Here is a 27,323-nt window from a genome sequence, read left to right as displayed (position 1 = left end):
AACTCCTTCAATTTCAAATTTCAGCCTCATCACTCAATCTGATGTTCTTTTCACCTCCAAGACATTCTTTGCCAGCTCTTCCCTTAAAATAACCCCTACTCCATTTCTCTTCCCATCTCCTCCATGGTAAAATAATTTAAACCCTGCTACTAAACTTCAATCCTTACTACCTTTCCACCTGCTCTCTTGGATGCACAATATATCAACCTTTCTCCTAATCATCATGTCAACCAATGCCAGAGTTTTTTCTGAAATTAAGGAACTTGCTTGACACGAAGCAACAAAAAATATACTGAAAATGTGGATTAATCTAGTTAGTCTCAATGGACTGTGATTATTTTTGAACACTGTCAAGTTGTCTTTAACTCCCTCAGTTCTTTGCCCCAACTTGAAAAAGGCCTTGGTCTTCAAACACATGAACAACTCACTTTATTGATGGTTAAGGGGGTTGGAGTGTGATTACAGGTTGATTAGGTTGAAAACCTTGGACAAAGAAGCACATTGAACACGTTGCATTATTTTTAGTTAAAATAAATAGGTTATCAAAGCATTACTTTAACCTTACTAATCACATTTTAAGTAAATTAATGTCATACATGTAAGTATTTAAAAGTAAATAAGCACCATAAGTGATTGAATAAACCAAACAAGAGCATCCACTTTGTCTCCATGAAGACTTTCGATTAATTCAGAAGTTAGACAAACACAAAGAACATAGCTTGTAGCTGAAATGAAACAAATTAGCCAATCAGCATCCAAGTCCTTTCCCGACCAGTTGCGTCTGACCGGACACTGAGGGGTGCCTTTGGGTTTTTTGGTTGCTTCAGTTTTGTTTGTGATTTATTCCTTTTGCTGGTAGGCTTTCTTTGTTCCACACAAGCTCACATGCCGTCTGGGAGCAATATGGCCGCCCCTAGCCTCTGACAGGAAGTTTGAAAAGTTGTGTGATTGAGGTTTCTCTGCCCCCTGCAGGTCTGAAGGGGGACAGGTGCTCTTGCTGTTAGTTGACTTGACAAACATTAATGTAGGTTTGTGCAGACTTCGATGGTTTGGACATGTCCAGAGGCAAGAGAGTGAGTATATTGATAGAAGGGTGCTGAGCATGGAGCTGCCTGGCAAATGAGGGAGAGAAAGTGTTAGAGTTATCGTTAATATATTTATTATAGACTTGCAACAAAGCCAACGTATCATCCTGGCTTTGAAGAGTCTTGTTCACAAGACGAGCTCCTACACATATATGTAACAGTGTTTTCCTACAAGTGGCCAAGGACAACGCCATCATAACCAAAGAACGTGCCACATCATCACCAAAACTGTACCTTTGTTCATTTCATCTGCTCACCCCTACTTTTGACCTTGTGTGTTTTCTAATAGAAAAAGAGTACGTGAGAGGCTGGTTCAGAACGTGTTTGGAGACTGTAACTGGCCTGTCTCTCACGTACTCCTAATCACAAGAAAGACGACGTTTTGTCCGTTATTTGTGCAACTATTCCAGTAAGTTAGGTAATAAACCTAACATTTTCTTGGTCCTTCGAGCCGGTTTCAAGATACCTGAGGAGCCCAGCTTCAGAGTCGACCTCCAGGAAGACCGTGGCCACGGCAACACAGACCCGTTAAGGGACTGGTCCTCAAACTCTCTAACTGGGATCTGAGGGTTGACGGAAATCCAACTGACAAGAAGATGTCTTCGTAAGACCAATTTTCTTACTGGGTATAAAAGGAGTGATTGTCGACGGGAAATCTGCGCGAAGGTGTGTCGCAGTCTACACAAAGGTAACGTGTAGGAAGTACAGTTAAATTCCGCATTACGAGGGCGGACTCGTCTGTATATGCTACAGTTAAATTCCGTGTCACGAGGGCGGACTCGTCTGTACAAAGGTAAACGAGGGCAGACTCGTGTGGACTTAAATTCCGTTGACCGTAACGAGGGCGGACTCATCTGTATAGGTTACAGTTCAATTCTGTGTAACGAGGCCGGACTCGTGTATGTCCTTAAATTCCGTGGAAAATAAAATACAGTCTGTATAAAATAACATCTAATAAAACTGCAGTATAAACTGTGTGTGATTGAGAAAACAAGTGTTTAAGAGACATGATAGGAAGTGATGACTTGTTTGGATGCAAAGGCAAGATTCCGCTGCCCTTCTGGGTAGAAGCCTGAGGAATACCAAGCAAGAGTATTTAACAGTCACCCTGTCTAATACAAAAACACCAACTGTAGTACACACAAGGTGTAGTGTGTTGGCTCCAAATTTGCAAAATGTGGAAAAATATTAGTAGACAAAATGAAAGGGACAACTTAATTTGCAAGGATTGGAAATTTGTCAAAGCACAAAACCCAGATAAGATAAAATATTTACATGAATTGATAAAATGCAATTCCGCTGGCCATCTTCATTCACTAAAAATATTTCAGTTGAAAAGTGACATAGGTTGTGGAAATAAAGGTGACCTTACTAAAAAGACCTAAGCTAGGTATGACGATTCCTAATGGTGGTTACAAGAGAGGAAGGAGGCAGAAAAAGGAAAACAAGAATGAATAGAGAAAAGCTACCACACCCCTCTACCCTGACTTACACCACCACACAGAATGACTTGATCAGAAGGAACTGACTTGAAATCGTCGTAAAGACTAGGAGGACTACTCGCTCCCGCGCAGACTGCTGCACAAATGACCAACTTATCACCAAGTTAGGCGACTTGTAACCAAAGATCCAAATAATCAACCCTGACACACAAAATGGTATTACTGTAGAGGACTTGGACTATGGTTGATGTTAAAAAAGGCTGTGGAAGATAAAACTTCACACAACGCCGACATGCATCAATTTGTAGAAGATGTGGAAAATTTGAAAATTCAGAGAGCAACCCAGCATTTTACACATAGTGCAAATTACACTCAAACAGGAGGAGAAAAACAAAAGATGAGCCTTTTGAGGAATACAGAGTGACAGTGATTTACAGTGGCCTGCACGAAGATGGAGAATCGGCCATAGGACATGCTCTCCATGCAAGTTTAAAAGCCACAAATTACAGCTGAGTTAACAAACATTACATTGACCTGATTACTGACACATAGGAGGAATATCTTAATCATGCCCTCCATGTGGAGAACATTCTGAAAGATAAACAGAAACAGACAAGCTACAACTTGTATGGGAAAGACACTGCTACAGCAAGCAGAACATTTCCTAACAGAACAACAGGTTAAGAAAAATGAAGACTTTCTTAGTAACAATGTGGTACAAAAAAAAAGAAACTCCAGGCGTAGATTTTAATTACGAAAACAAACTCAACAAATACACTCCAGAAAAAAGAAGATAAAAATAAATAAACAGTTGATAACAGATAATCCACAAGGTTCAGACTCCCACAGGCCTTGGAAGACAGACGCTTAATGTTGCCACATGTGTCACTGTTTAAACCATATGACACACTCAGAGTGGTTTTGCCAGGTTTCGTCAAAAGAGACCAAACACCAGCTAATTGGAAAGTAGACGAGGGAAATTTGAAAAGTACAGGTGAGTGCAGGCCGTCACCTTCATCAAAAGTGACGCGGTATCAACTCTTACCTCTTAACAGAGGAAGAGGAAAAACATTTTTAAAAGAAGTCTCAGAATGCATATGGTCAATAGGACTATCAGATGTGGGACTCATTAGGGGAGCGCAACCTGTACAAATTAGACCTAAAACAGAATATAGGCTATTTATGAAACAATATCCATTAAAACCAGATGTATTAGATGGCATAAAGCCAGTTATTGAGTCATTAGTTAGTGCAAGGATAATAATTGAATGTCCAGAATCTCCCTGCAACACACCTTTTTTTTTTTTCAGAAAAAAAAAAAAAGTACCACCATCAGGAGGTTGGAGAACGGTTCAAGATCTCCAAGCAGTAAATGCTCCTGTTAACACAGCGAGCACCTAGTGTCCCAGACAAACATACACATTGCTGAATTAAGACGAGATACAAAAGTTTTTACAGTAATGGATTGAGTTGCATTTGCATTTGAAGGCAAAAATACATATTTACCAGGTTACCTCAAGAATACCGTGAAAGGCCAACAATTTATTCACAAATTATGACAGCTAATATGTCCAAATTTTAACTATCAAGTGGGAATCAAATTCTACTTCATGTAGATGGTGTTTTGCTTGCATCACTCTACAAGGAAACTTGCTAAGGGATACAATAGCATTGTTAAAACATTTAGCACAGGAGGGACACAAGGTTAGCAAGAACAAGTTAACAACAAGATAAGAGCTTAGGACACAACCTTTTAGCGCAGCAAGAACAATTTTAGATGATAGAAAAAAAGTTGGACTTAATGTACCAAAACCAAAAACAAACTATGCAGCAATAACTGTGTCTTTATCCAAATAATGTATGAGGAAGACCTCAAAATGACATCATTATTAAAATGGACAGAAGATTCAGAAAAAGCTTTCTGAGATAAAGAAGGAACTAGTGTCAGATTATAGCAAATCCTTCATGTAGATATTAGATTGTAAAGGTCATTTTATGACCTCAGTTTTAGTGCAACATAGAGACTCAGCGTAGCATGTGCATTACCCCAGTATGTAAGAGCAGTTATAGTGACATCTATTGCTGTAGAAACAACTATAACCAACCATAGTTTTGTTCCATCCTCTGATTCTAAAGAGTACCACATGCAGTCACTGCAATGCGTACGGAGACAAAAAAGCGACGTTAAAACCAGCAACAATTTTTACCACGTCATGAGAAAGTCTCGAAGATGGTACAAAACATGATTGTCAAAAGTTAGCAGATATCTGAGCCAAAAGTAGAAGTGGCCTGAGAGATCAGCTTTTAGAAAGTGCTATTTGTAGATGGCTCATCTATGAAAATGCATGTTATAGACAGTGTATGTTTTTGCGCAGCATGGGAAGAAAAAAAATAGGGGGATGAATTCATCCACAGCCAAAGTAACACATGCGAAATTGTTAGTTGATTTAATTATTGCAATGCAAATGCCAAAAAATTGTTACTGTATGCAAATGCCTCACACATACATCAAACAAAGATATGATATTAAATATATGAAATACATTTGCTGATAGAATACTAAAGGAAGCTGCATTGAAAAAAAAAGATAAATGACAAAATTTGGATAAAAGACACATTAAGAAGATATGGGCAACATTGTAAAAAGACATCTATGTGTGACCAAACAACAAACCTATCCTATAAATAGGCGGTCAACATTATAAAATCTATGGCTTCAATTTTTATTAAAAAAAAAACCATTTTTTGTCGGACATGTTTGACATGTGCAAGACATAATCCACAAGGTGATTTGACCCAATGTAGAGGATGGTTCCTTACACCACAATATCTGTTTAAAAACTATCCATGAGTCTATTGAATTAAAAGTGAAAAAAAAAAAGGGTTTGGTCATTACAGATGTGTTTTCAAAATGGATAGAACTCTCTTTCCAACCAAACATGCCAACAGCTTTAAAAGTAGAAGATGCACAGTATCTTCCTACAAGTGGCCAAGGACAACTCCATAACCAAAGAATGTGCCACATCATCACCAAATCTGTACCTTTGTCTATTTCATCTGCTCACCCCTCCTTTTGACCTTGTGTGTTTTCTAATTAAAAAAAAAAAAAAAAAAAAAAAAAAAAAAAAAAAAAAAAAAAAAAAAAGAGTACGCGAGCGGCTGGTTCAGAACGTGTTTGGAGACTGTAACTGGCCTGTCTCTCACGTCCTCCTGATCAGAAGAAAGACAACTTCTTGTCCGTTATTTGTGCAACTATTCCAGCAAATTAGGCGATAACCTAACAGAAAGACCAAAGAAAAGGTTGATTGATGTTGTGAGGGAAGACATGAGAACAGTGGGTGTTAGAGAGGAAGATCCACGAGATAGGCTCAGATGGAAAAAGATGACACGCTGTGGCGACCCCTAACGGGACAAGCCGAAAGGAAAAGTACAAGAAGAAGAAGTGTCACGTCCCATCGGAACGAGAGTAGGACCCATATGCAGGAACTTGGAAGACGCAAGGTAGTTCAAGAAGAGACACGTTTATTATATGCAGAGGTAGGGGATTGAGCAGGCAGTCCGGTGCAGCAGCGGTAGTTGGGACGTCGGGCGAAGAGAGCAGGTGAGCGGACAGGCAGGAGTCGGTACACAGGAGAACAATCAAAGCAGGCAGAAGTAACGAAGGAGTCAGGCTTACAAGGTTGGTCGGAGAACGGACGAAGGTCGGTACACACAGGTTCAATCAGGGATACCGGAGCACACGAACGGGACATGAAGATCATACGAACTGGCGCCGGCCAGTTGTCATCGGGGTCATAAAAATCCACAGCATAATCAGGCTGAATGAGGCGCAGGTGTGCACCTTCCAATCAGCGCAACTACGCGGACACCCGCACAGCTCGTGCTGGAGCGGCAGGATAATGACAGTACCCCGCCCTCAAAGGCACGGCTCCCAGATGCGCCTAAACGAAAAAAAACAGACAATAATTAACACAGGCAGGGGTGGGCGGAAGGGGTGTCCGGAGGAGGGCACCATCGCCTCCTCCTGGACAGCAACGTGAGAAGGCGGCGACACCATCACCTCCTCCTGGACAGCAACGTGAGAAGGCGGCGACACCATCGCTTCCTCCTGGACAGCAACGTGAGAAGGCGGCGACACCATCGCCCCCTCCTGCACAGCAACGTGAGAAGGCGGCGACACCATCGCCCCCTCCTGCACAGCAACGTGAGAAGGCGGCGACACCATCGCCCCCTCCTGGACGGCAACGTGAGAAGGCGTCGACACCATCGCCCCCTCCTGGACGGCAACGTGAGAAGGCGGCGACACCCTCGCCCCCTCCTGGACGGCAACGTGAGAAGGCAGCGTCAGTGTCACCGTCGCCACCTCCTGGACGGGAACGTATGGGCGTGCTCGTCGCCGACAGAGCAGGAGTGTGGAGCGTCCACGGGACGGTCGCCGACAAAGCAGGAGTGTGGAGCGTCCACGGGACGGTCGCCGACAAAGCAGGAGTGTGGAGCGTCCGCGGGACGGTCGCCATTGGTACTCCAGAGCACGGACGAGAAGCGGCTGTGGAGACGTCGCCACCTCCTGGACAGCAACGTGAGGCGGCATCGGGTCGGTCCCCACTGCCACGTGAGCTTGCAGTGCATCCGTTGAAACAGCAACGTGGGCGTGGCGCGGTGGCGAATCCGTTTCCAGGGCAACGTGAACGAGAGTCGGCAGAGAGTCAGTCGAAACTGACACGTGGGCGTGTCTCGGGAGCGGGTCAGTTCCGACTGCCGCGTGAACTCTGCTCGGAACAGCCAAAACCTCGACGAGGGAATGGCGAGGAGGTGGGTCAGTTTCCACAGCTACGTGCGCTTGGCGAGGTGGCGAGTCCGTACCCACAGCTACGTGCGCTTGGCAAGGTGGCGAGTCCGTTCCCACTGCGGCGTGCGCTTGGCAAGGTGGCGGGTCGGTTTCCACGGCAACGTGAACCTGAGCAGACGGAGAGTCAGTCGAAACTGACACATGGACGTGTCTCGGGAGCGGGTCAGTTCCAACTGCCACGTGAACCTGCATCAGCAGCGAGTCTGTCGCCGTTGCGACGTCAGAGTAGCTCGGCTGGTTCGCCCATCCTTGCCGCACCTGGGCCGTGAGAGCCGCTAATTCGACGCCCTGCCCCTCTATCTCTGCCCGGATTTCACGGTAGAACGCCTCGTGATTTGGCGGCTCCTCCTCCCTCTGGGCTGGAAGCTTCGCCACCATCTGCGGGTCTGCGGGCTTCGCCGTTGCCGGCGAGGAGTGGGAGGACTGTGTCTTAGTTGCCGCGCAGCGGGAGGCATAAGGGAGCGCCCGGCCGGGGCGTCTCCTCTGGCCGCCACGCGGAGGTCCCGGGTAGATGGCCAAGCGGGTTCCCTCGTACAGATTGGTGTACTTGGACCTACAGGGCGAAGTCGCTCGGGTGCTGGAAACGCGGGGAGGTGAAACAAACTGACTAGACTGAAAGATCGGACGAGCAGATTCATAATCACAATAATCAGAGTCGTACTCCGGCAGCTGGTCATACAAATCACGGTCCTCCTCATACTCCGAAAAGTCAGAGTCCAGAATATGAGGAGCCGGACGGGTCGTGTTCGGGACGTATTCATACCTCGCTGGCGGAGCGTAAGACACGGAAGCGGAGGACATCAGGGAGCCTACCCGGATCGGACAGGCTTGGTCCTCCGGCAGACGGTCTACCTTGCGTCGGTCCCGGCGACGCCGGGTCTTTCCTACTGGGTCCTGTGTTGGCCAGTTTGTTCTGTCACGTCCCATTGGAACGAGAGTAGGACCCAAATGCAGGACTCGGAAGATGCAAGGTAGTTCAAGGAGAAACGTTTATTATATGCAGAGGTAGGGGATCGAGCAGGCAGTCCGGTGCAGCAGCGGTAGTTGGGACGTCGGGCGAAGAGAGCAGGTGAGCGGACAGGCAGGAGTCGGTACACAGGAGAACAATCAAAGCAGGCAGAAGTAACGAAGGAGTCAGGCTTACAAGGTTGGTCGGAGAACGGACGAAGGTCGGTACACACAGGTTCAATCAGGGATACCGGAGCACACGAACGGCACATGAAGATCATACGAACTGGCGCCGGCCAGTTGTCATCGGGGTCATATAAATCCACAGCATAATCAGGCTGAATGAGGCGCAGGTGTGCACCTTCCAATCAGCGCACCCGCACAGACACCCGCACAGCTCGTGCTGGAGCGGCAGGATCATGACAAGAAGAAGAAGACTGCAGGTTTACTAAAGAGTCAAAATCACCTGTATATGAGAATGCAAGAACAACTGGTATATTTTTCTTTTTTTTAATGTGTGCGCTGCAATTGGCTGGCAACCAGTTCAGGGTACCTCCTGCCGATGACAGCTGGGATAGTTTTGCACCTCTCTTTCTTCAAATGTTCAATACTTTTTCCTTTTGTCATTTTACATTATTTACATACATCTTAATTTTTAAGCTAATTTGTTCTGTTTTCTTTGCTTATGTGGGTTAATTGGTTTGTTCACAACATCTTATGAATTTGAAAGTGAAAAAAATAGATGATCTGGTGGAGAATTTTTTAAAAAGAGCACATGTTCTTATTTTTACATTAAAATAAGTCAAAAATACAACTTTAAGTATAGTATAAGTATAATACAAGCATAAATATGAGCGTTCATCTGAGATGTCACGATGTGGCGACCCCTAGCGGGACAAGCCAAAAGGGACTTACTTACTTTATTAAGTGTGATGTAATTTTAGTGGCCCGTCCACTTTGACATTAAATCATGTGTGTGGTGCCTCACTACAATGAGTTTTACACTTGATCCACATAATCTTCTATACATCAGGGATCTTGTTCTTTTGGTTCATAACCCTCAGCTCATGACCATATGTGAACTTCAAGTTGAGAACTTCGCCTTTTGACTTCGCTCCTTCTTTACCGCAGCAGACTGATACAAAGTCCAGATTACTGCAAGAGATCGACAGGTGACTCAGACATACATTTGTGCAAACAATTTATATTCTGATTATAGTAAACAGGAAACTACTTTTTTAAAATCAATTATTGTGAGCTAATCATGATTCCATATGGAAAATATGCAAATAATTAAAGCACAATATCATGAATGACACACTAAAAGAAAATAACTCGTACTCACCACACAGGGGACTCTCAACATTATGCCACACAATGCAATAGCATTATCAGTCACAAACATTCATTTATTAATTCAGATAATTTTCCTAAAATGGGTAGATGGATTTTCCATTTTTAGTTTGGCTTCATTTCCCATTAAATTAGTTGTTTGGTTGACTATTATCCATCCATCAATTTGCTGAGCCGCTTATCCTCACAAGGGTTGTGGGAGTACTGAAGCCTATCCCAGCTATTATTGGGCGGGAGATGGGGTACACCCTGGACTGGTTGCCACCCAATCGCAGGACACATAGAGACAGACAACAGTCGCGCTCACAATCACACCTACAGGCAATTTAGAGTCTCCAATGAATGCATGTTTTGGGGATGTGGGAGGAAACCGGATTGCCTGGAGAAAACTCCCACAGTATTGGGGAGAACATGCAAACTCTACACAGGTGGGACCGGGATTTCAACCCTGGTCCTCAGAGTTGTGAGGCCAAGGCTCTAACCAGTTGACTCGAATTTGTGACCATATGTCTTCCTATGAAAATAAATCAAGATGAGCATTCAATAAAATAAAGTCATTTTATTTCTAACACTTGAAACAAAAGAGGAACACAAAGAAATTAAATAAAGATAAAAAATGATCACACAAACCGCGCTTTCTTCCCTGTAATGAATGTTACCCACTCAATCAATTTAAGATTTGTGACATGGCATGTAATAATCTATAAATATGAAATTCGACTTTCTTTTTTCTCACGTGGCACTCTGAGAAGGGGAAGTAGCCTTTGGAGAAAAATATGATCCTTGTAATGGCACAGTGGTTTGCGCATAGGAGACGCTTAAAATAATTGAGCATGTGCACTTCTAATCTCGTGTTCCCTCCCTTCCCTCTCATGGCCGCATGCAGCGTTTCACTTCCTCCTCATTTTATCTGGATACAATGGAAATTGTTTCGGGACACAAAACCTTTTTATAGACTTAGATCTGTTCAGATATTTAAAAATCACAGCATAGACCAATTAGGATAGTAACCAATACGATGGAATAAAGTACAAGTCACAGCATAAAAGTGTTTAAAGTTTACTTATTCCAAAGATATCATGACATCTAAAACATTCCACATACTTTGCAGTCTTGATGGGTTACTGACCCAAGCAGCTGTCACCCCCCGGCCCCCACACACACGTCTCACACACACACGTCTCACACACACACACACACACACACACACACACACACACACACACACACACACACACACAACCACACACACACACACTGCCTTCTTTATCTTTCGTCTTGTGCCGTTAGGGGTAGCCACAGTGTGTCACCTTTTTCCATGTCAGCCTATCTCCTCCACCTACCTCTCTAACACCAACTGCCCTCACAACATCCATCAACCTTCACAACATCCATCAACCTACTTTTTGCTCTTCCGCTCGCATTTTTGCCTGGCAGTTCCATCCTCAGCACCCTTCTACCAGTATACTCATTCTCACACCTCTGGACATGTCCAAACCATTGAAGTCTTCTCTCTCGAACCTTGTCTCCAAAAAATCTAACTTTGTCTGTGCCTCTAATGAGCTGATTTCTAATCCTATCCAACCTCCTCACTCTGAGACAACCTCAACATCTTAATTTCTGCCACCTTCAGGTCTGGTTCCTGTTGTCCCTTCAGAGCCATTGTCTCTGAGCCGTACAACATGGCTGGCCTCGCCACTGTTTTATAAACTTTTCCCTTCATCCTAGCAGAGACTCTTCTGTCACATAACACACCAGACACTTTCTGCCAGCTGTTCCAACCTGCTTGGACCCGTCTCTTCATTTTCTTATCACACTCACCATTGCTCTGGGTTGTTGACCCCAAGTACGTATTTGAAGTCCTTCACCCTCCCTTTCTCCTCTCTCCGAAGCCTAACTTTTCCCCCTCCTTACCATTGTTCTGCTGCCCTCATACATATCCTGTACTATTTTAACATAGTCTTTCCAACACCAGACATTAGCATACACAACCACAGCTACTCCCCCATTGGTACTCTGTCAGCTACAGAAAAACACAATGTAGTTCCTTCTGACCTTCTCAATTGTTTTCTACTAGCATCCTGAAGGCAAATAATGCATATGCGGTGGTCTTTCTAGGCATTAAACCATACTGTAACTTGCAGATAATTACTTTTGTCCTGAGTCTAGCCTCCACTACTCTTTCCCATAACTTCATTGTGTGGCTCATCATCTTAATTCCTCTATAGTTCCCACAGCTCTGCAATTTGTTTTGTTCTTAAAAATGGGAACTAGCACACTCTTCCTCCATTCTTCAGGCATCTTCCCGCTCGCTAGTATTCTGTTGAATAAGTTGGTCAAAAACTCAACAGCCACCTCTCCAAATTGGTTCATACCTCCCCAGGTATGTCATCAGGACCAACTGCCTTTCCATTTCTCATCCTCTTTAGTGCCTTTTCTAACTTCCCCCTTAACTCATAATTACCACTTCCTCGTCCATCACACTTGCTGCTTCAACTCCTCCTTCACTCTCATGTTCTTCATTCATCAACTTCTCATAGTATTCTTACCATCTATTTAACATAGTACTGGTACCAGTCAACACATTTCCATCTCTATCCTTAATCACCCTTACATGTCTTCTGTTTTCTGCCATGTGTCTCTGGTTTTGAAGGCATTAGAGACCATTTTCGCTGAACAGCCTAAACTTTTTTGCACCTCCTTTCCACCCTCCAATCAAACTTTGAATCAAATAACGCTTTTCATCTGCAAATCGATCCATTTTCCTCAGGCTTTCAAGGAGAAATGCATGTTCACCAGGTGGTGACATCACCCTTAAATAGGGGCCACCTGATTCACTCCTGTTTTTCACAAAATTGATGATCTCGTTCATTGAACGTCACTATTTTTTGAACATACACACTTTCAACATTTTGGCCAATTGCACAACCTTAAGAGTGGGCATATAGTGAATGCTGGGTCTTGTTGGTATTCTGAGAATCTACTGCACCTACTAGTAACTTGTTTGACATATAGGAATAAAAATATACTGAAAATGGGGATTAATCAATTAACATTGGACTCCTATTATTTTGAACTACTGTAGGTTGATAAAAGACTCAAAATTGCCCATATATGTGAATGTGAGAACAACTGGCTGATTTTTTTTTTTTTTTTGTGCCCTCCGATTGACTGGCAACCAGTTCAGGATGTACCCTGCCTCCTGCCCGATTGGATAGGTTACAGCACTCCCATGACCCTCGTGAGGTTAAGCTGGTCAGAAAATGGATGGATAGTTTGTGACAGTCTGGAGACAGTTCTCTCCTCTTCCCCATCATGAGATGTCTTCACAAATACCTTGGCACTGAAAGCTTTTTGTCGACCATCAGTTAGGATTGAACTACCTGATATTCATTTGCACTGACAATTGCTGTTTGACTCTTGAAAGATATTATAGTAGGTGTTCTCTTTCCATGCTGTTTTGCAACTCGTTATTCTTTTGTTCAATACTTTTTCCTTGTGTAATTTAACATTACTCCACACAACTTAATTTTTGAGCTAATTAATTCTATTTTCTTTGTTGTCTGGATTACCTGGGTTGTTCACAACATCCAGTGAAATATGTACATTATTAGAACCTTTGGAAATATATGTAGTAAGAGAAATGGTGATGTGTTAATCCATCCATTCTCTGACCCATTTATCCTCATCGGTGTCACGGGAGAGCTGGTGCCTACCCCAGCTCTCATTGGGCAGGAGGCAGGAAACACTCTGAACTGGTTGCCAGCCACACGCAAGGCACAGAGCAAGCAAGAGACAAACAACAGACGCACTTACACTTAGGGTCAATTTAGTCTCCAGTTAATGGAATTTGTTGGGATGTGGGCTGAAACCGGCCTGGAGAAATCCCACACAGGGATTGGGTAGAACATCCAAACTCCACACAGGCGGGGCCATGATTTTAACACCAGTATTCAGAACTGTGAGGCCAACACTCTACAGCGACGTCGCCATACCGTCATGTGTTAATCAATGTAAATAAAATGTTTTGGTGAGGCGAGTGCCTCTCACGAGTGGCCTTTGATGTAATGGAGAACTCCACTCTGAGAAGCTGACAGAGTCATTCACTAGGCCTTTTCTGTACATGCATAAAGGACAAAACCAATTCCACCTGTTACGCCTTCTGCTTTGTCTTACACCTTCTCCTTAGCCCTTCATTTGGAGGGCCAAGGTAGGGATGAATAAGCCTAGGTATCGGGAGAAAAGTCAACACCCTTACCTCCTGCTGGCTACTTTGGGGGGAGACAAGGCACTTGTTTACAATTCCAAGATGCCAAATGAATATCACTATTATTAATTGCATGTTATTTAAATCTGTACACAAATGGTTGCTTGTTTATATGTTGTGCCCTGTGATTTGCTTGCTACCAGTTCAATGTATACCCTACCAATCCCCTGAAGACAGCAAGGATAGGCTCCAGCACGCCTGTGACCCTTGTGAAAATAAAGCAATAAAGAATTATGCATATTTGTTGGATTTAAAAAAAATAATGTTTTGTACTTCGTGATAGGTCATATCCATTTATATAAAGTAATAAGTATCTATTACAGCATCATCTTTCTCATTATATACACTTTGCACTTTTGTATTGACATTAAAATTTTACCAGATGTCAGTCCCTCCCCGCCTGCACGGCGCTACATGACACTGACTGCTCATTGGTCATTCGCCGAAGATTCAGAAGTGAGTGAGCGCTGACAATCCTTCAGCAGTTCCGTTTCTACTCCTGCGAACCGCCTCGCTTACCTCATGGCGGCTGAACTAAAAGAACAAGTCATTTCATTAACTGATTCACTTGTTCGTTCAATAAAAAGATTCATTTCTAAGAACTAAACAATACGAATATACTCGGGCACCTTTGTTCCTACAAGCGGCAACGTTCGGAAATTCAAAAAGGAGTTGAAATGTGCTGAACACCACGCACTCAGAGTTGCGGTACGACGTCAGATATAATTTCCGAAAGCATCTAAAAGAGGAGCAGCCGGAGACGGATCAACGACATTGCAAACGGTAACCTCACGTTAAAGATATGACTTTTGAATGTTCATGTTGTTCTCTCACGCAGTTCAACGTTGTTTTCCAAGTATTGTCTTGTAATACCGTTAATACACGCCCACTCTCCCGATTTAGAGATCGAAAACGCTTCGCTCAAGCTTGAGTATGGGTTCCAAGTGAGAAAGATGAATAAGCTACGACGAGGATCTTTATTGCCTTACATGGCGTACTCCTTGCCGGTGTTAGAACTCAACTGTCTGACAGAGAAACAGTTTTCCGAGCCAGCTGCGTTCGTTGGGGCAATTTTAGTCCAGCTTACGTTTTGTCTGCAGATTCGTCACACCACTATATCGTATTTTTCCACCTGGATAAGTGTTAAAACGTTTTAAAACAACGCTACATTTACCATTCTCGATCGGGTGCAAAAACGTGTGAAAAAGAACATTTTTTTTTAAATATTTAAACGACAAAGGCGACAGCGGTGCTCCACTCCGTGAAAAGAAATCAAGATTTGCCTTCTGTCCAGCCCCTGAGAGCGCAGAATATTTACCAGTACAGTGATTCCCAACCTTTATTGAATCAAGGCACATGTCTGATATTTGAAAAATCTTACGGCAAAAAGGGAAACAAAAATGCCACGGAAATTTGATATGCAAGTCAATTACACACTTAACGCCATTTTATAGAAGAGCATTTCAAGCCCAAGTGTAATCCCTATAAACATTCTAAAATGTACAATATCTAATTGTAATGAAAAATACATATAACATTATTCACTTCAATGTCAATACGAAAAAATAAATGTGAGTGGAGAGCAAAGTTGCAGAAGTTTCATATCCAACATATCCAAGTGGTCGCCATATTGGGTGCATCCTCCGTCCGTGACGTCACCTAGACGTTCGCCAATGAAAACACGCGGTACACCCGAACTATAGACAAACGCGCCCCTTCTGACACGGAAGTTCTTTTCGAAAAGGAGAACACCACACAACCGAGTGAAGTTACCGGGGCAATATTACACTATTGTTTCGAGCCCTCAGGGCAATATTACACTATTGTTTCGAGCCATATTCAGATGATATGAAATCACGGCCAAACTGCATCCCCGTCCGATCCACTTCCGTGGCAGAGATAACCCATCGCGGTGCATCGCAGCCGGCTGGTGTGGCTTATGACGGAGCCGAGCTGTGCTGTTTTAGGGGGTTGTTCACAGACTCCGCGTACGCGATGAGCAACACAGTCGAGCCGGGGCGCTTTACTGTGCGCACACTGCTGAGTGAGGCATTCTCGGCTGGGTTCTTCAGAGCCGCCCCCATCCGCGCAGCAGCCCGACGCCGTCCAACGTGCACATCGACATATTTCATACACAGATCTTTTGTTATGTTATGAGAGACCGATTACGTGGCCCGCCCCAAACTATTATTTTTTAAGTAGCTGTATACACACCTACCTGTCATTTGGAACCCACAAAGCTCTCGTCCTCTGCACCCGTGCAATTCATTTTTCACAACGAACCGGGTCTCTTGCAAACTTATGAAGGGTAAATCTATTCTCGAGTGTTCAAGCAATGTCCAGCAATGCAATGAGCTGGCATTTTGGCCAACACGAAGGAACAACGAGCTACCTTCCCGGAGGTAAAACTCATGGAAACAAACGAGTCCACTTGGGGGCGCCGCTGTCCTTTACGTCACTTCTTGCTTCTTCTCGATCACAAATCCCTCGAGAGGATTTTCATGGGGGGAGTTACAAACAGCTGTATACGTCAAAATCAGATTTTGTGGTGAAAAAACACATCTGCCCATATTGGCTGACATGTTTTCGTTAATACCATACCAAAAATCATCCATTTCCTGACAGTAGCCCTTTAAAGTGAAGAAAATAAGTATTTGAACACCCTGCTGTATTGCAAGTTTTCCAACTTAGAAATCATGGAGGAGTCTGAAATTTTCATCGTAGGTGCATGTCCACTGTAAGAGAGATAATCTAAAAAGAAAAATCCAGAAATCACAATCTATGATTGTTTTATTTCTGTGATACAGCTCCAAATAAGTGTTTGGACACCTGAGAAAACTAATGTTAATATTTGATACAGTAGGCTTTGTTTGCAATTACAGAGGTAAAACGTTTCCTGTAGTTGTTCACCTGGTTTGCACACACTGCAGAATGGATTTTTGCCCACTCCTCCACACAGATCTTTTCGAGATCAGACAGGTTTCTGGAGGCCCCGTAACTCAGTGGTTAGAGCACTGGTTTGGTAAAACCAGGGGTTGTGGGTTCGTATCCCACTGAGAAGGGTTGTGTCAGGAAGGGCATCCGGCGTAAAAATTGTGCCAAACATATATGTGCGTTCATCTGAGATGACACACTGTGGCGACCCCGAAAGGGACAAGGCGAAAGAAACCAAAGGTTTCTGGGCTGTCACTGAGAAACACGGAGTTTCAGCTCCCTCCAAAGATTTTCTATTGGGTTTAGGCCTGGAGACTGGCTAGGCCACGCCAGAACCTTCATATGCTTCGCGGTCATCCTCTCCTGAATATAGTGCAGTCGTCCAGTCCCATGTGCAGAAAAACACCCCCAAAGCATGATAGTACCACCACCATGTTTCACAGTAGGAATGGTGTTCTTGGGATGGAACTCATCATTCATCTTCCTCCAAACACGATTAGTGGAATTATGACCAAAAAGTTCCATTTTGGTCTCATCTGACCGCAAAATGTTCTCCCATGACTCCTCTGTATCATCCAAATGGTCATTGCCAAACTTTTGATGGGCATTGACGTGTGCTGGTTTCAGCAGAGGAACCTCCTGTGCTATGCATGATTTCAAACCAGGATGTCATAGTGTAATATCAACAGTCACCTTGGAAATGGTGGTCCCAGTTCTTTTCAAGTTATTGACCAAGTCTTGTCGCGTAGTCCTGGGCTGATTCCTCCACTTTCTAAGGATCATTGAGACCCCACAACGTGATATCTTGCATGGGGGTCCACTCCGATTGAGATTGACCGTCATGTTTAGCTTCTTCCATTTCCTCATGATTGCTCCAACAGTGGACCTTTTTTCACCAAGATGCTTGGCAATTTCTCCGTAGCTATTTCCAGCCGTGTGGAGTTGTACAGTTATGTCTCTGGTGTCTTTGGACAGCGCTTTGGTCTTGGCCATGTTACAAGTTTGATTCTTATTGATTGTATGGGGTGGACAGACGTTTTTATGCAGCTAAGAACCTCATGCAGGGGCATCTGATTTAGGATAAATCTTGGAGTGGAGGTGGACTTTTAAATGCGGACTAACAGGTCTTTCAGGGGCAGAGTTCCAGCTGATAGACAGGTGTTCAAATGCTTATTTACAGCTGTATCACAGAAATAAATCTTTAAAAAAATCATTTTTGTGATTTCTGGATTTTTCTTTTTAGGTTATCGCTCTCACAGTGGACATGCACCTACGATGAAAATTTAAGACCCTTCATGATTTCTAAGTGGGAGATCTTGCAATATAGCAGTGTGCTCAAATACTCATTTTCTTCAGTGTATATATGCAATCAAAATCTTGCATCCAAAATCAGTTAAGTCATGACAGATGATTGGTGGTGGTAAAATGTACTAACAATAACTTTTATTCCCCTAGTCCTGCTGTCTGTCCAACGCCATGGGAAAGAAAAGCCGAGCAAGATTTCAGAAATCTGGACCAGGAGCTAGTGCAATGGCTTCTTCCAAAGAGATGAACAACTTAATCACTGAACTTCTGCAAAGTATGTTCATTTTTAGCAAGCACACACTGACATTAACTAGAATCTGTCATCATTTGAATTTGAACGACCAACCTTATTCGTTTTGATTCTGGTTCTCAATGATTCTTGATTCTGATTTCTTTTTTTTTTCTTTTAGTGGGACTAAGTCAAACAAGTTTGGATCGTTTGAATAAGGGATATCCAAACCAGGCTTTACAAAATAATGATTTTTGGGGACGATCGCTGACCAGCAAGTTTAAAAAAAAAAAAAGAAAAAAAAACTATAACTAATCAACAATGTGATCACGAGATTGAGCAATGTGTCCATTTAAGTGACCTGTTCCTTTACTGTATTTACTTATGTACTTAATTGCGAAAAAAATCTACCTTATAATATAAAATGCATCTGTTCATCTGTTTATGCCAGTGAGGCATCGAGACAGACTGAACAAATGTTTGATCTTCTTTTAGATGGCAGGAAGCTCATACAGTAATTCATCTATCTACTTTTTGTCACATGTTTTTGATATGCCGTGAGGTTTTTCAATTGTAAAATATATGGCTTGGCACCATAAAGGTTGGAAATGACTGTTCTTGTCAGATGTATCAGTTCGGTCAAATCAATACTACAGCATGACAAAAATAATGGGTGCTAACGTATTGTAATTTAATAACCTTACTGTTATTCAACTCACAGACAAAAACTTTAGATCAGGGGGTGGCCAACCAGTCAGAGATGAAGAGCCACATTTTTTACTGTTACAGAAAAGAGCCTCGTACACATGAAAGACACATCATTCCGTCCTCACACACATACCTTTTCTTAGCTAGATTTATTGTTAAGCCACACACCAACATCTTCTTTTCCTTTCGGCTTGTCCCATTAGGGGTCGCCACAGCGTGTCATCTTAGATGAACGCATATTTGTTTGGCACAGTTTTACGCCGGATGCCCTTCCTGATGAAACCCCTCTGCATTTAGCCAGGGAGAGAATCTTACAGCACCTTGTATTCCCAGGCGGTCTCCCGTCCAAGTACTAACCATGGCCAAACCCGCTTAGCTTCCGAGATCTAACGAAATGAAGGGCTACTCAGGGTAGCATGGACGTAAGCTCACACACCAACATAACCAGAAAAATGTACCAACAAAGTACCAAGACCACAGACCAGTGATTTTAAAAAATTTAGATTGTGTGGTGCTTCTCACACTGACAAACTACCAATTCAACCAAGTATTGCCTTGTATGTCACAATTCTCATCTAATGCAACACTAAAATACCCACATGATTGGAGGTCTGAGTGTAACTGTGAATCAGTAGCCATGCAAATGTCCGATACTGTCTGTTCAACAGTATGGCGGGGACAGTTGAAGGTCTGGATACCATTATGAATTTTGTTTTCAGGTAAAAACATTTCAGTGACCTTACTGTAGCATTTTTTCAACAAATTACCCTTCAATGTATGCCTTTTTGTTCCTTATGATGTTTCACGCCACTTGATATAGTGCAAACATTTGTCTTTGGATGCTTCATTATTTTTAAAAAAACTGCATCTACTTTTTTGTTCTTTTTCAACGTGACAAATGTACCCCTTCTCGAGCAGTCACCTTATCGTGATGCAGGGGTTTGTGTGTTCTGATGATCCTCTGAGCTAAGTTGCCTGGGGGCTTCATGCCCCTGGTAGGGTCATATGTGGCAAAAGGTCCTTGGTAAGGGACCAAAGTACAAATCTAAAACCCCTATGACGAGTTCAAATATTGGATCTCGGTTTCCCCTGCCAGGACGCGGGTCACCGGGGTCCCCCTCTGGAGCCAGGATTGGAGGTAGGGCTCGAAGGCGAGTACCTGGTGGCCGGGTCTGCACTCATAGGGCTTGGCCGGTCACAGCCCGAAAAGGTAACATTGGCCCCCCTTCCCATTTGCTCACCATCTGTGAGAGGGACCATAGGGGTTGATGTTAAATAGGCGGTGGCCAAAGACAGTGACCTTGGCAATCCGATACCTGGCTACAGAAACTAGCTCTAGCGACATGGAATGTTACCTCTGTCTTCTTTTTAAGAAGGGCGACCGGCGGGTAAGTTCACACTCCTCAGACTCCCTGGGAAGGTTTATTCAGGGGTGCTGGAGAGGGGGGATCATCGAGAATCTCAGATTCAGGAGGAGTAATGTGATTTTCGTCTTGGCTGTTTAACAGTGGACCAGCTCTCCACCCTTGGTAGGGTCCTCCAGGGTGCATGGGAGTTTGCCCAACCAGTGTATATGTGTTTTATGGATTTGGAGAAGGTGTTCAACCGTATCCCTCAGGGGATCCTTTGAGGGGGGGTGGGGGTTCTTCTGGAGTATGAGGTATCGAACCCACTGGTACGGGCTGTTCGGTCCCTGTATGACCGATGTCAGAGTTTGGGCCGCATTGTCAGCAATAAGTCGGACTCCGGTCCGGTCCAATGAGAGTTGGACTCCGCCAAGGTTGCCCTTTGTCACTGATTTTGTCCATAACTTTTAAGGACAAAATCTGTTGGCGCAGCTGAGGTGTAGGTATCCGGTTCGTGGCCTCACCATCGCATCTCTGCTCTTTGCAAAGGATGTGGTTCTGTGGGCTTCATCAAAGCGTTATCTGCATCACTCATTGGAGTGGTTAGCAGCTGAGTGTGAAGTGGCTGGGAAGAGAATTAGCACCTCCAAATCTGAGACCATGGTCCTCAGTCAGAAAAGGGTAGCGTCCCCTCCCCGGGTGGGGATGATATCCTGTCCCAAGTGGAGTTCAAGTTTCTTGAGGTCTTGTTCACGAGTGAGGGAAAACTGGAGCGGGAGTTCGACGTGTGGGAGATCGACAGGAAAATTGGTTCAGCGTCTTCAGTGATGCGGACTTTGTATTGATCCGTTATGATAAAGGCGGAGCTAAGTCTGATGATGAAGCTTTCAATTTACAAGTTGATCTACATTCCTGCCCTTACCCATGGCCACGACATTTGGGTCATGACAGAAAGAACAAGATCCCAGATACAAGCGTTAAGTACTGTAGCTCAGTGTAATGATAAAAAATAAGTTCAGCAAAACTGAAAGAAAAACAAACTTTTAATTAAGTTCAAAGAAAGTGTAATGAAAAGCCTGAGCGAAAGTGACTGACCTCCTCCCAAAACATCCTCCATCTGCCTTTTCCACCCTTCACCTCCACCAGTATCTTCTGTTACCAAAAGTAGTCTCATCTCCAAGGTTAGTAGACTTTATAAAAGCAGTTCCGTTCTTTCTATTTTCTTCAATTTTATGCAATACAATATTTATTAATAAAATACACTTATTTAAAGATGTGGAAAAAAAATTGTGGCATTTTTCAGGGTGGAACCGATTAAAGGCAACTACATTAATTTCAATGGGGAAATCTGCTTTGACATCAGAGCAACTTGAGATAAGAGTTCAGTCAAAGGACAAATTAAACTCTCATCAGCGAGTGAAGTTTTCAAAATGGCGAAAAAAAATTGGCGAACGTGTAAATTGGCTGTTTATCCTAGCATACGATTCTGTACTGTTATAGACTTTTATGTATATTACAAGAATTCGTATCTGATTCCAGGCTTTAGCGTGAAAGTTTCGTCAGAAGCTAGACTGGAAGTTGAGCGAGTAATTCTTTACATCGGAGACAACTGCATCCAGGTTCTGCGTCGAACCCACACTTTCTCGCCATCAGTACATGCTACCTGTGGATGCTATGGAAAATTTATAAACCTTTGGGATTATCTTCTGAAAAACAAAGGATAGCAGTGGTATAAGTGCATCTTGTCAGCTGCCAACTTTGACGGATGCCCATTACGTGGGAAAGACGCCTAACACAACTTTGTTTGCTGTCGGAAAATCTACTCCCCGTGCAGGGCAGAGGCGAAAGATCTGCCAGGAATGGTTTTCTAAATTCAAGTGGCTCAAATTGAGGGACTCAATTTTTTTTCTGCCAATGGTGTATTGACAGTGGGGGAAAAAAAAATGTTCTGACGCGCTGAAAATCATCAGTGGCGCCGAAGTTGGATGACTTCGTGAAGCATCAGCAGACAGCTGATCACAAGTTTGCTGCAACTGCAAAGATAAGATGCATAACATTGTATAGACGTTCTTAAGGAACTATCCCAAAACAAAAAGTGTAAATGAACTCTTAATCGTTAAAATTGAAGCCCCTGAAGAAAAATTGTTTTATTTTTAAAAAGTTTCTGTAAATTTTAAAACCTCTAAGATTCTTCTGAAGAACGATGTCACCTCTTACACCGCAAAATTAGGAAATACTGTTTGTGATTCTCTTAGAGAACAATACCACCTCTGTTTGCAGTATAATGTATCCATCCGGTGTGATTTGTCTCGGTCCCCGACAGTTTACTGTTTCTCTCCGTCCCCGACAGGTTACTTTTTCTCTCTGTCCCTGACAGTTTAATTTTTCTCTCCGTCCCCAACAGTTTACTCCACATACATAAAGTAGTTGTTGGTTCGAGGAAATTGTGGTATCTCAGATTCCATAAGGGAACGATACCGCTTCTTAGCACAAAACAGGAATCATTGATTCTAAAACTGACTAGAAGAGCGAATCCGCCTGCCCTCTGAGCTAATTACAACACTTAATGTATTGGTTATTTCTCGGTTTGTCTTTGTACTTATGCACTTTATTCTCTTTACTTTCTGGCCATAACATCACATTTCACAGCCTATTATTCAATTTAAAACAATAGGAAGTGAAACCTTGTTGGAAGGAGGTCGTTTTGGGGTCCTTCCGCGTGTTTGTCCAATTCCAGGTTTGGTCAATAACTGGACTCCAGAGGCGTGAAATGTGACAAACACTTCGAAGTTTAATGAACAGAGTGCTCTGTGACGCACAGTGTGACACAGGCAAAGACAGTAGTCTGACACTGAGTGTGTGTGTGTGTGTGTGTGTGTGTGGTGTGTGTGTGTGTGTGTGGTGTGTGTGTGTGTGTGTGTGTGAAAGCAGAACAAAGATTATATAGGCAATGTTGGAAAGCCGTTGGCAGACAAGTCTCAAAACAGGATCTAACTGATGTGACTAGACACCCAAGGCCGTTGAGTCTGCTGAGAAACACCTCCGTTGTGACTGGACACTCAAAGCAGGTGCCTGAGAAAAAACACCTCTGTTTTGGCTAGTCACACAAGGCTGAAGCCTGGTGAGAAACAACTCCATTTAAGACAGTTCCTGGAACTGGGTATTAGTGCAGGTTGCTGTCCTGACATAACCTTTCACTAGGCTGAAGGGCTCCGCCACTGCCAAAGGTGGGCCGCGAGCCAAAGTTCCAGGTGGCGGAGGCCGTTAGCCTCAGATGCAGAAGCTAAGCTAAAGGACTTCGGCGCTGCCGAAGGCGGGGTGTGAGCTCCTGCGGCCGGCCGCAAGCCAAGCTTCCAGGCGGTGGAGGCCGTTAGTCCTGGACGCCGAAGCTAGGCTAAAGGCCTCCGCCGCTGCTGAAGGCGGGCCACGAGCTCCGGCAGTGGTCCGCTCATCAGACTCCCCGTCATCCGAAGAACCATCCACGGCTGCCGGCCCAGAACTCCGGGGGCCTTTGTTTATGCACTTACGTCCCATGCGTAGGCCTCAGAGTAGTCATTCCTCCAAAAGAACCATCCGAATATTTAACATTAACAGCCACAGGTTCAAATCTGTATGGAAGTATTCCTCCATCTTCCCGATCAACCGATACTGCTATTTTTTCATCAGATGAGGATGAATCAGAGAAATCAGCGCTGGGCATAAATGGTGTCTCATGTAATCGAACCTTTGTTGCGGCATGGTACACATCACATCTGCGCACGTAGGTCATGTGACTCGCGAAAATGGCAGCGCCCTTGAAAATTCGGAATTGTCGCTAAAAATCTTCTCAAAACACTATTAAAGGAGAGAGGATTTACATGACCCATTGGATACACTGTTCATGCAAAGCACTGGATTTCCCCTTTAAATGTGCCCATTACGCTCATTTCTACGTAGTTTGATCTCTTGTAAATAATAAATAATTTTGCACATTATATGAGAGAAATTATGGTAATCTGTGAAATAATACGTTTTTAATTGATTCCATGACACCTGTTCAAACCTGTTTTCATGTACCCCTTGCAATGTCCTGAGGGTACAGATACCCCTGGTTTGGAAACATTGCTGGAGAGTCATGCGGGATTTGTGTTTTTAAGATTTTTTTTTGTCTTTTTTTTTTTTTTTTTTAGGGTGTAGCAGTGAAGCGGCATTTGCCAATGAAGAGTGGGAGGAATATATCCAAATTAGAAGTTTGGTGGAGAAGATCCGCAAGAAACAGAAGGGTAATTTGTTGTCTCCCGACACCCTCCAAGCATAAGTGTCACAATACTGATCTCAAAATTGTACTCTTAACTTTGAAAAGGTGTGAGGGGTGTAATAATTATCCTGTAAATGATATTGAATTCATCCATCCATTTTATTAGATGTGCTGTCGGTGTGTCAGAAGAATTTAAGGTATAGGTGGGACTGCATCAGGGTTCCGCGCTGAGCCCCTTCCTGTTTGTGGTAGTAATGGATAGGCTTACAGATGAGGTTAGACCGGAATCCCCTTGGACCATGGTGTTCGACGAAAATATTGTGATCTGGAAAGGAGAGGAATGAAGATTAGCTGTAGTAAAACAGAATATATGTGCGTGAATGAGAGGGGTGCAGGAAGAGGAGGGAGAGGAAGAGTGAAGCTCCAGGGAGAAGAGATAGCGAAGGTGGACGACTTCAAATACTTGGGGTCCACAATACAGAGCAATGGAGTATGGTAAGGAAGTAAAGAAACGGGTCCAAGCAGGGTGGCGGAAGGTGTCTGGTGTTCTATGTGACAGAAGAGTATCCGCCAGGATGAAGGGCAAAATTTATAAAACAGTTGCGATGTACGGATTACAGACGGTGGCCCTGAAGAAACAAAAGGAAGCAGAACTTGAGGTACCAGAAATGAAGCTTCTGAGGTTCTCGCTTGGTGTGAACAGGTTGGATAGAATTAGAAATGAGGTCATTAGCAGGTGAGCCAAAGTTGGATGTTTTGGAGAGCAGACGAAAAGACCAAAGAAAAGGTTGATGGATGTTGTGAGGGAGGACATGAGGACAGAGGGTGTTAAAGAAGAAGATGCACGAGATAGGCTTAGATTGAAAAAGATGACACGCTGTGACAACCCATAACGGGACAAGCCGAAAGAAAAAGAAGAAGAAGTTGGTCAAAAACTCCACAGCCACCTGTCCAAATTGCTTCCATATCTCCACCAAATGCCTTTCCATTTTTCATCCTCTTTAGTGCCTTTCTAACTTCCCCCTTACGAATCAATACCACTTCCTGGTCCTTCACACTTGCCTCTTCTACTCTTCCTTTCCTCTCATTTCCTTCTCGAAGTATTCTTTCCTTCTATTTAGCACACTACAGGCACCAGTCAACACATTTCCATCGCTATTCTTAATCACCTTGCTGCACATTCCTCCCATGTCTATCCCTCTGTCTAGCCAAACTGTAGCGATCCTTTTCTCCTTCTGTGACCAACCTGGTGTACATCGTCAAATGCCTCTTGTTTTGCCCTCGCCACCTTTACCTCTGCCCTACGTCGCATCTCAGTATATTCCTTTCGCCTCTCCTCAGTCCTCTGTGTCCCACTTCTTCTTCGCTAATCTCTTTCCTTGAATTCCAATAGCAAGTCCCCTTTTCCCCTTTCCTCCCAGAAGACACACCAAGTACTCTCCTGCCCATCTCTCTCATCACCTTGGCTGTAGTAGTCCAGTCTTTCGGTAGCTCTTCCTTTCCATCAAGAGCCTGTCTCATCTCTTTCGGAAATAGCAACATTCTTCTTTTCTCATCCTCCATCACATGGTTCTTTGCTCTACCTTTTGTCTTCTTAATCTTCCTCTCCACCACCAGAGTCATCCTACATACCACCATTTTATGCTGTCGAGCTCCACTCTCCCCTACCATGACCTTACAGTCAGTAACATCCTTCAGATTAAATTGTCTGCACAAGATATAATCCACCTGCGTGTTTCTACCTCTGCACTTGTAGGTCACTCGATGTTCCTGCCTCCTCTGGAAATTAGTGTTCACTGCTGACATTTACATCCTTTTTGCAAAGTCCATCACCGTCTGTCCCTCAAAGTTCCTTTCCTGGATGCCGTACTTACCCATCACGCCTTCATTGTCCCGGTTTCCTTCACCAAGATGTCCATTACAGTCTGCACCAATCACAACTCTCTCTCTGTCTGGGATGCTCAGGACCACTTCAAGTTCCTTCCAGAATTTCTCTTTCAGCTCTCGGTCACATCATACCTGTAGGACAGCTGTAGCTGCTAATCACATTATACATAACACCCTCTATTTCAAGTTTTATCATCATCACTCGATCTGATACTCTTTTCACCTCCAAGACATTCTTTACCAGCTCTTCCTTTAAAATAACCCCTCCTCAATTTCTCTTCCCATCTACTCCATGATAAAATAATTTAAACCCTGCACCTGTCACGACGAGGCTCGAGGGCGGACCCAAATGCACGACTCCAGAGGCAAGCAGCCTAATCACTCAATCTGACATTCTTTTCACCCCCCAGTTATTCTTAGACAGCTCTTCCTTCAAAATAATTCCCACTCCATTTCTCTTCCCATCTACTCCATGGTAAAATAATTTCAACCTTGCTCCTAAACGTCTAACCATACTACCTTTCCACCTGCTCTCTTAGATGCACAATATATCAACCTTTCTCCTTATCATCATGACAACCAAAGCCTGAGCTTTTCCTGTCATAGTCCCAACGTTCAAAGTCCGTACACTCAGGCTCTGTGCATTCTTCCTCTTCTGCCAATGAATCTGGTTTCCTCCTCTTCTTTGTGTTTGACCTACAGTAGCTGAATTTCCACCGACGCTTTGCGAGTT

General features: G+C 43.7%; 2 protein-coding genes across 11 annotated transcripts in view; one reads left to right on the top strand and one right to left on the bottom strand.

Moving 5' to 3' along the window:
- Nucleotides 1-452: 452 nt before the first annotated feature.
- LOC133512830 (uncharacterized) lies at nt 453-14,464 on the bottom strand. 7 transcript variants are annotated; one of them, XM_061842764.1, is made up of 4 exons: nt 7,563-14,147; nt 7,395-7,484; nt 6,204-7,316; nt 453-1,112 (listed from the first exon to the last, which is right to left on the bottom strand). In XM_061842764.1, the coding sequence occupies exons 1-3, from the start codon at nt 8,301-8,303 to the stop codon at nt 6,444-6,446; spliced, it is 1,704 nt and encodes a 567-aa protein (XP_061698748.1). In that variant the 5' UTR covers nt 8,304-14,147; the 3' UTR covers nt 453-1,112; nt 6,204-6,443. The 7 variants fall into 7 exon arrangements, with proteins under 7 accessions (XP_061698748.1, XP_061698741.1, XP_061698743.1 ...); XM_061842757.1 differs by adding an exon at nt 14,324-14,464 and having other exon boundaries at nt 6,204-9,479; XM_061842759.1 differs by having other exon boundaries at nt 6,204-6,468; nt 6,546-14,147.
- setd3 (SET domain containing 3, actin histidine methyltransferase) overlaps nt 14,387-27,323 on the top strand; it is a 135,294-nt gene continuing 122,357 nt past the window's right edge. The window contains exons 1-3 of one of the 4 annotated variants that reach the window (XM_061842771.1): nt 14,392-14,727; nt 18,334-18,457; nt 24,636-24,728. In XM_061842771.1, coding sequence (XP_061698755.1) covers nt 18,355-18,457; nt 24,636-24,728 — 196 coding nt within the window. In that variant the 5' untranslated portion in view covers nt 14,392-14,727; nt 18,334-18,354. Of the gene's footprint in view, nt 14,728-18,333; nt 18,458-24,635; nt 24,729-27,323 lie in introns of those variants that run through there. The other 3 variants (XM_061842765.1, XM_061842766.1, XM_061842769.1) reach the window with 3 other exon arrangements.

This window comes from Syngnathoides biaculeatus, chromosome 15, assembly GCF_019802595.1.
Source record: "Syngnathoides biaculeatus isolate LvHL_M chromosome 15, ASM1980259v1, whole genome shotgun sequence".
Classification (NCBI taxonomy): Eukaryota; Metazoa; Chordata; class Actinopteri; order Syngnathiformes; family Syngnathidae; genus Syngnathoides; species Syngnathoides biaculeatus.
This window is presented reverse-complemented; position numbering and strand designations above follow the sequence as displayed.

What these genes read in the sequence shown, in the direction of transcription:
- LOC133512830 (XM_061842757.1), bottom strand. Translation starts at nt 8,303, where the DNA reads ATGGGACGTGACAGAACAAACTGGCCAACACAGGACCCAGTAGGAAAG.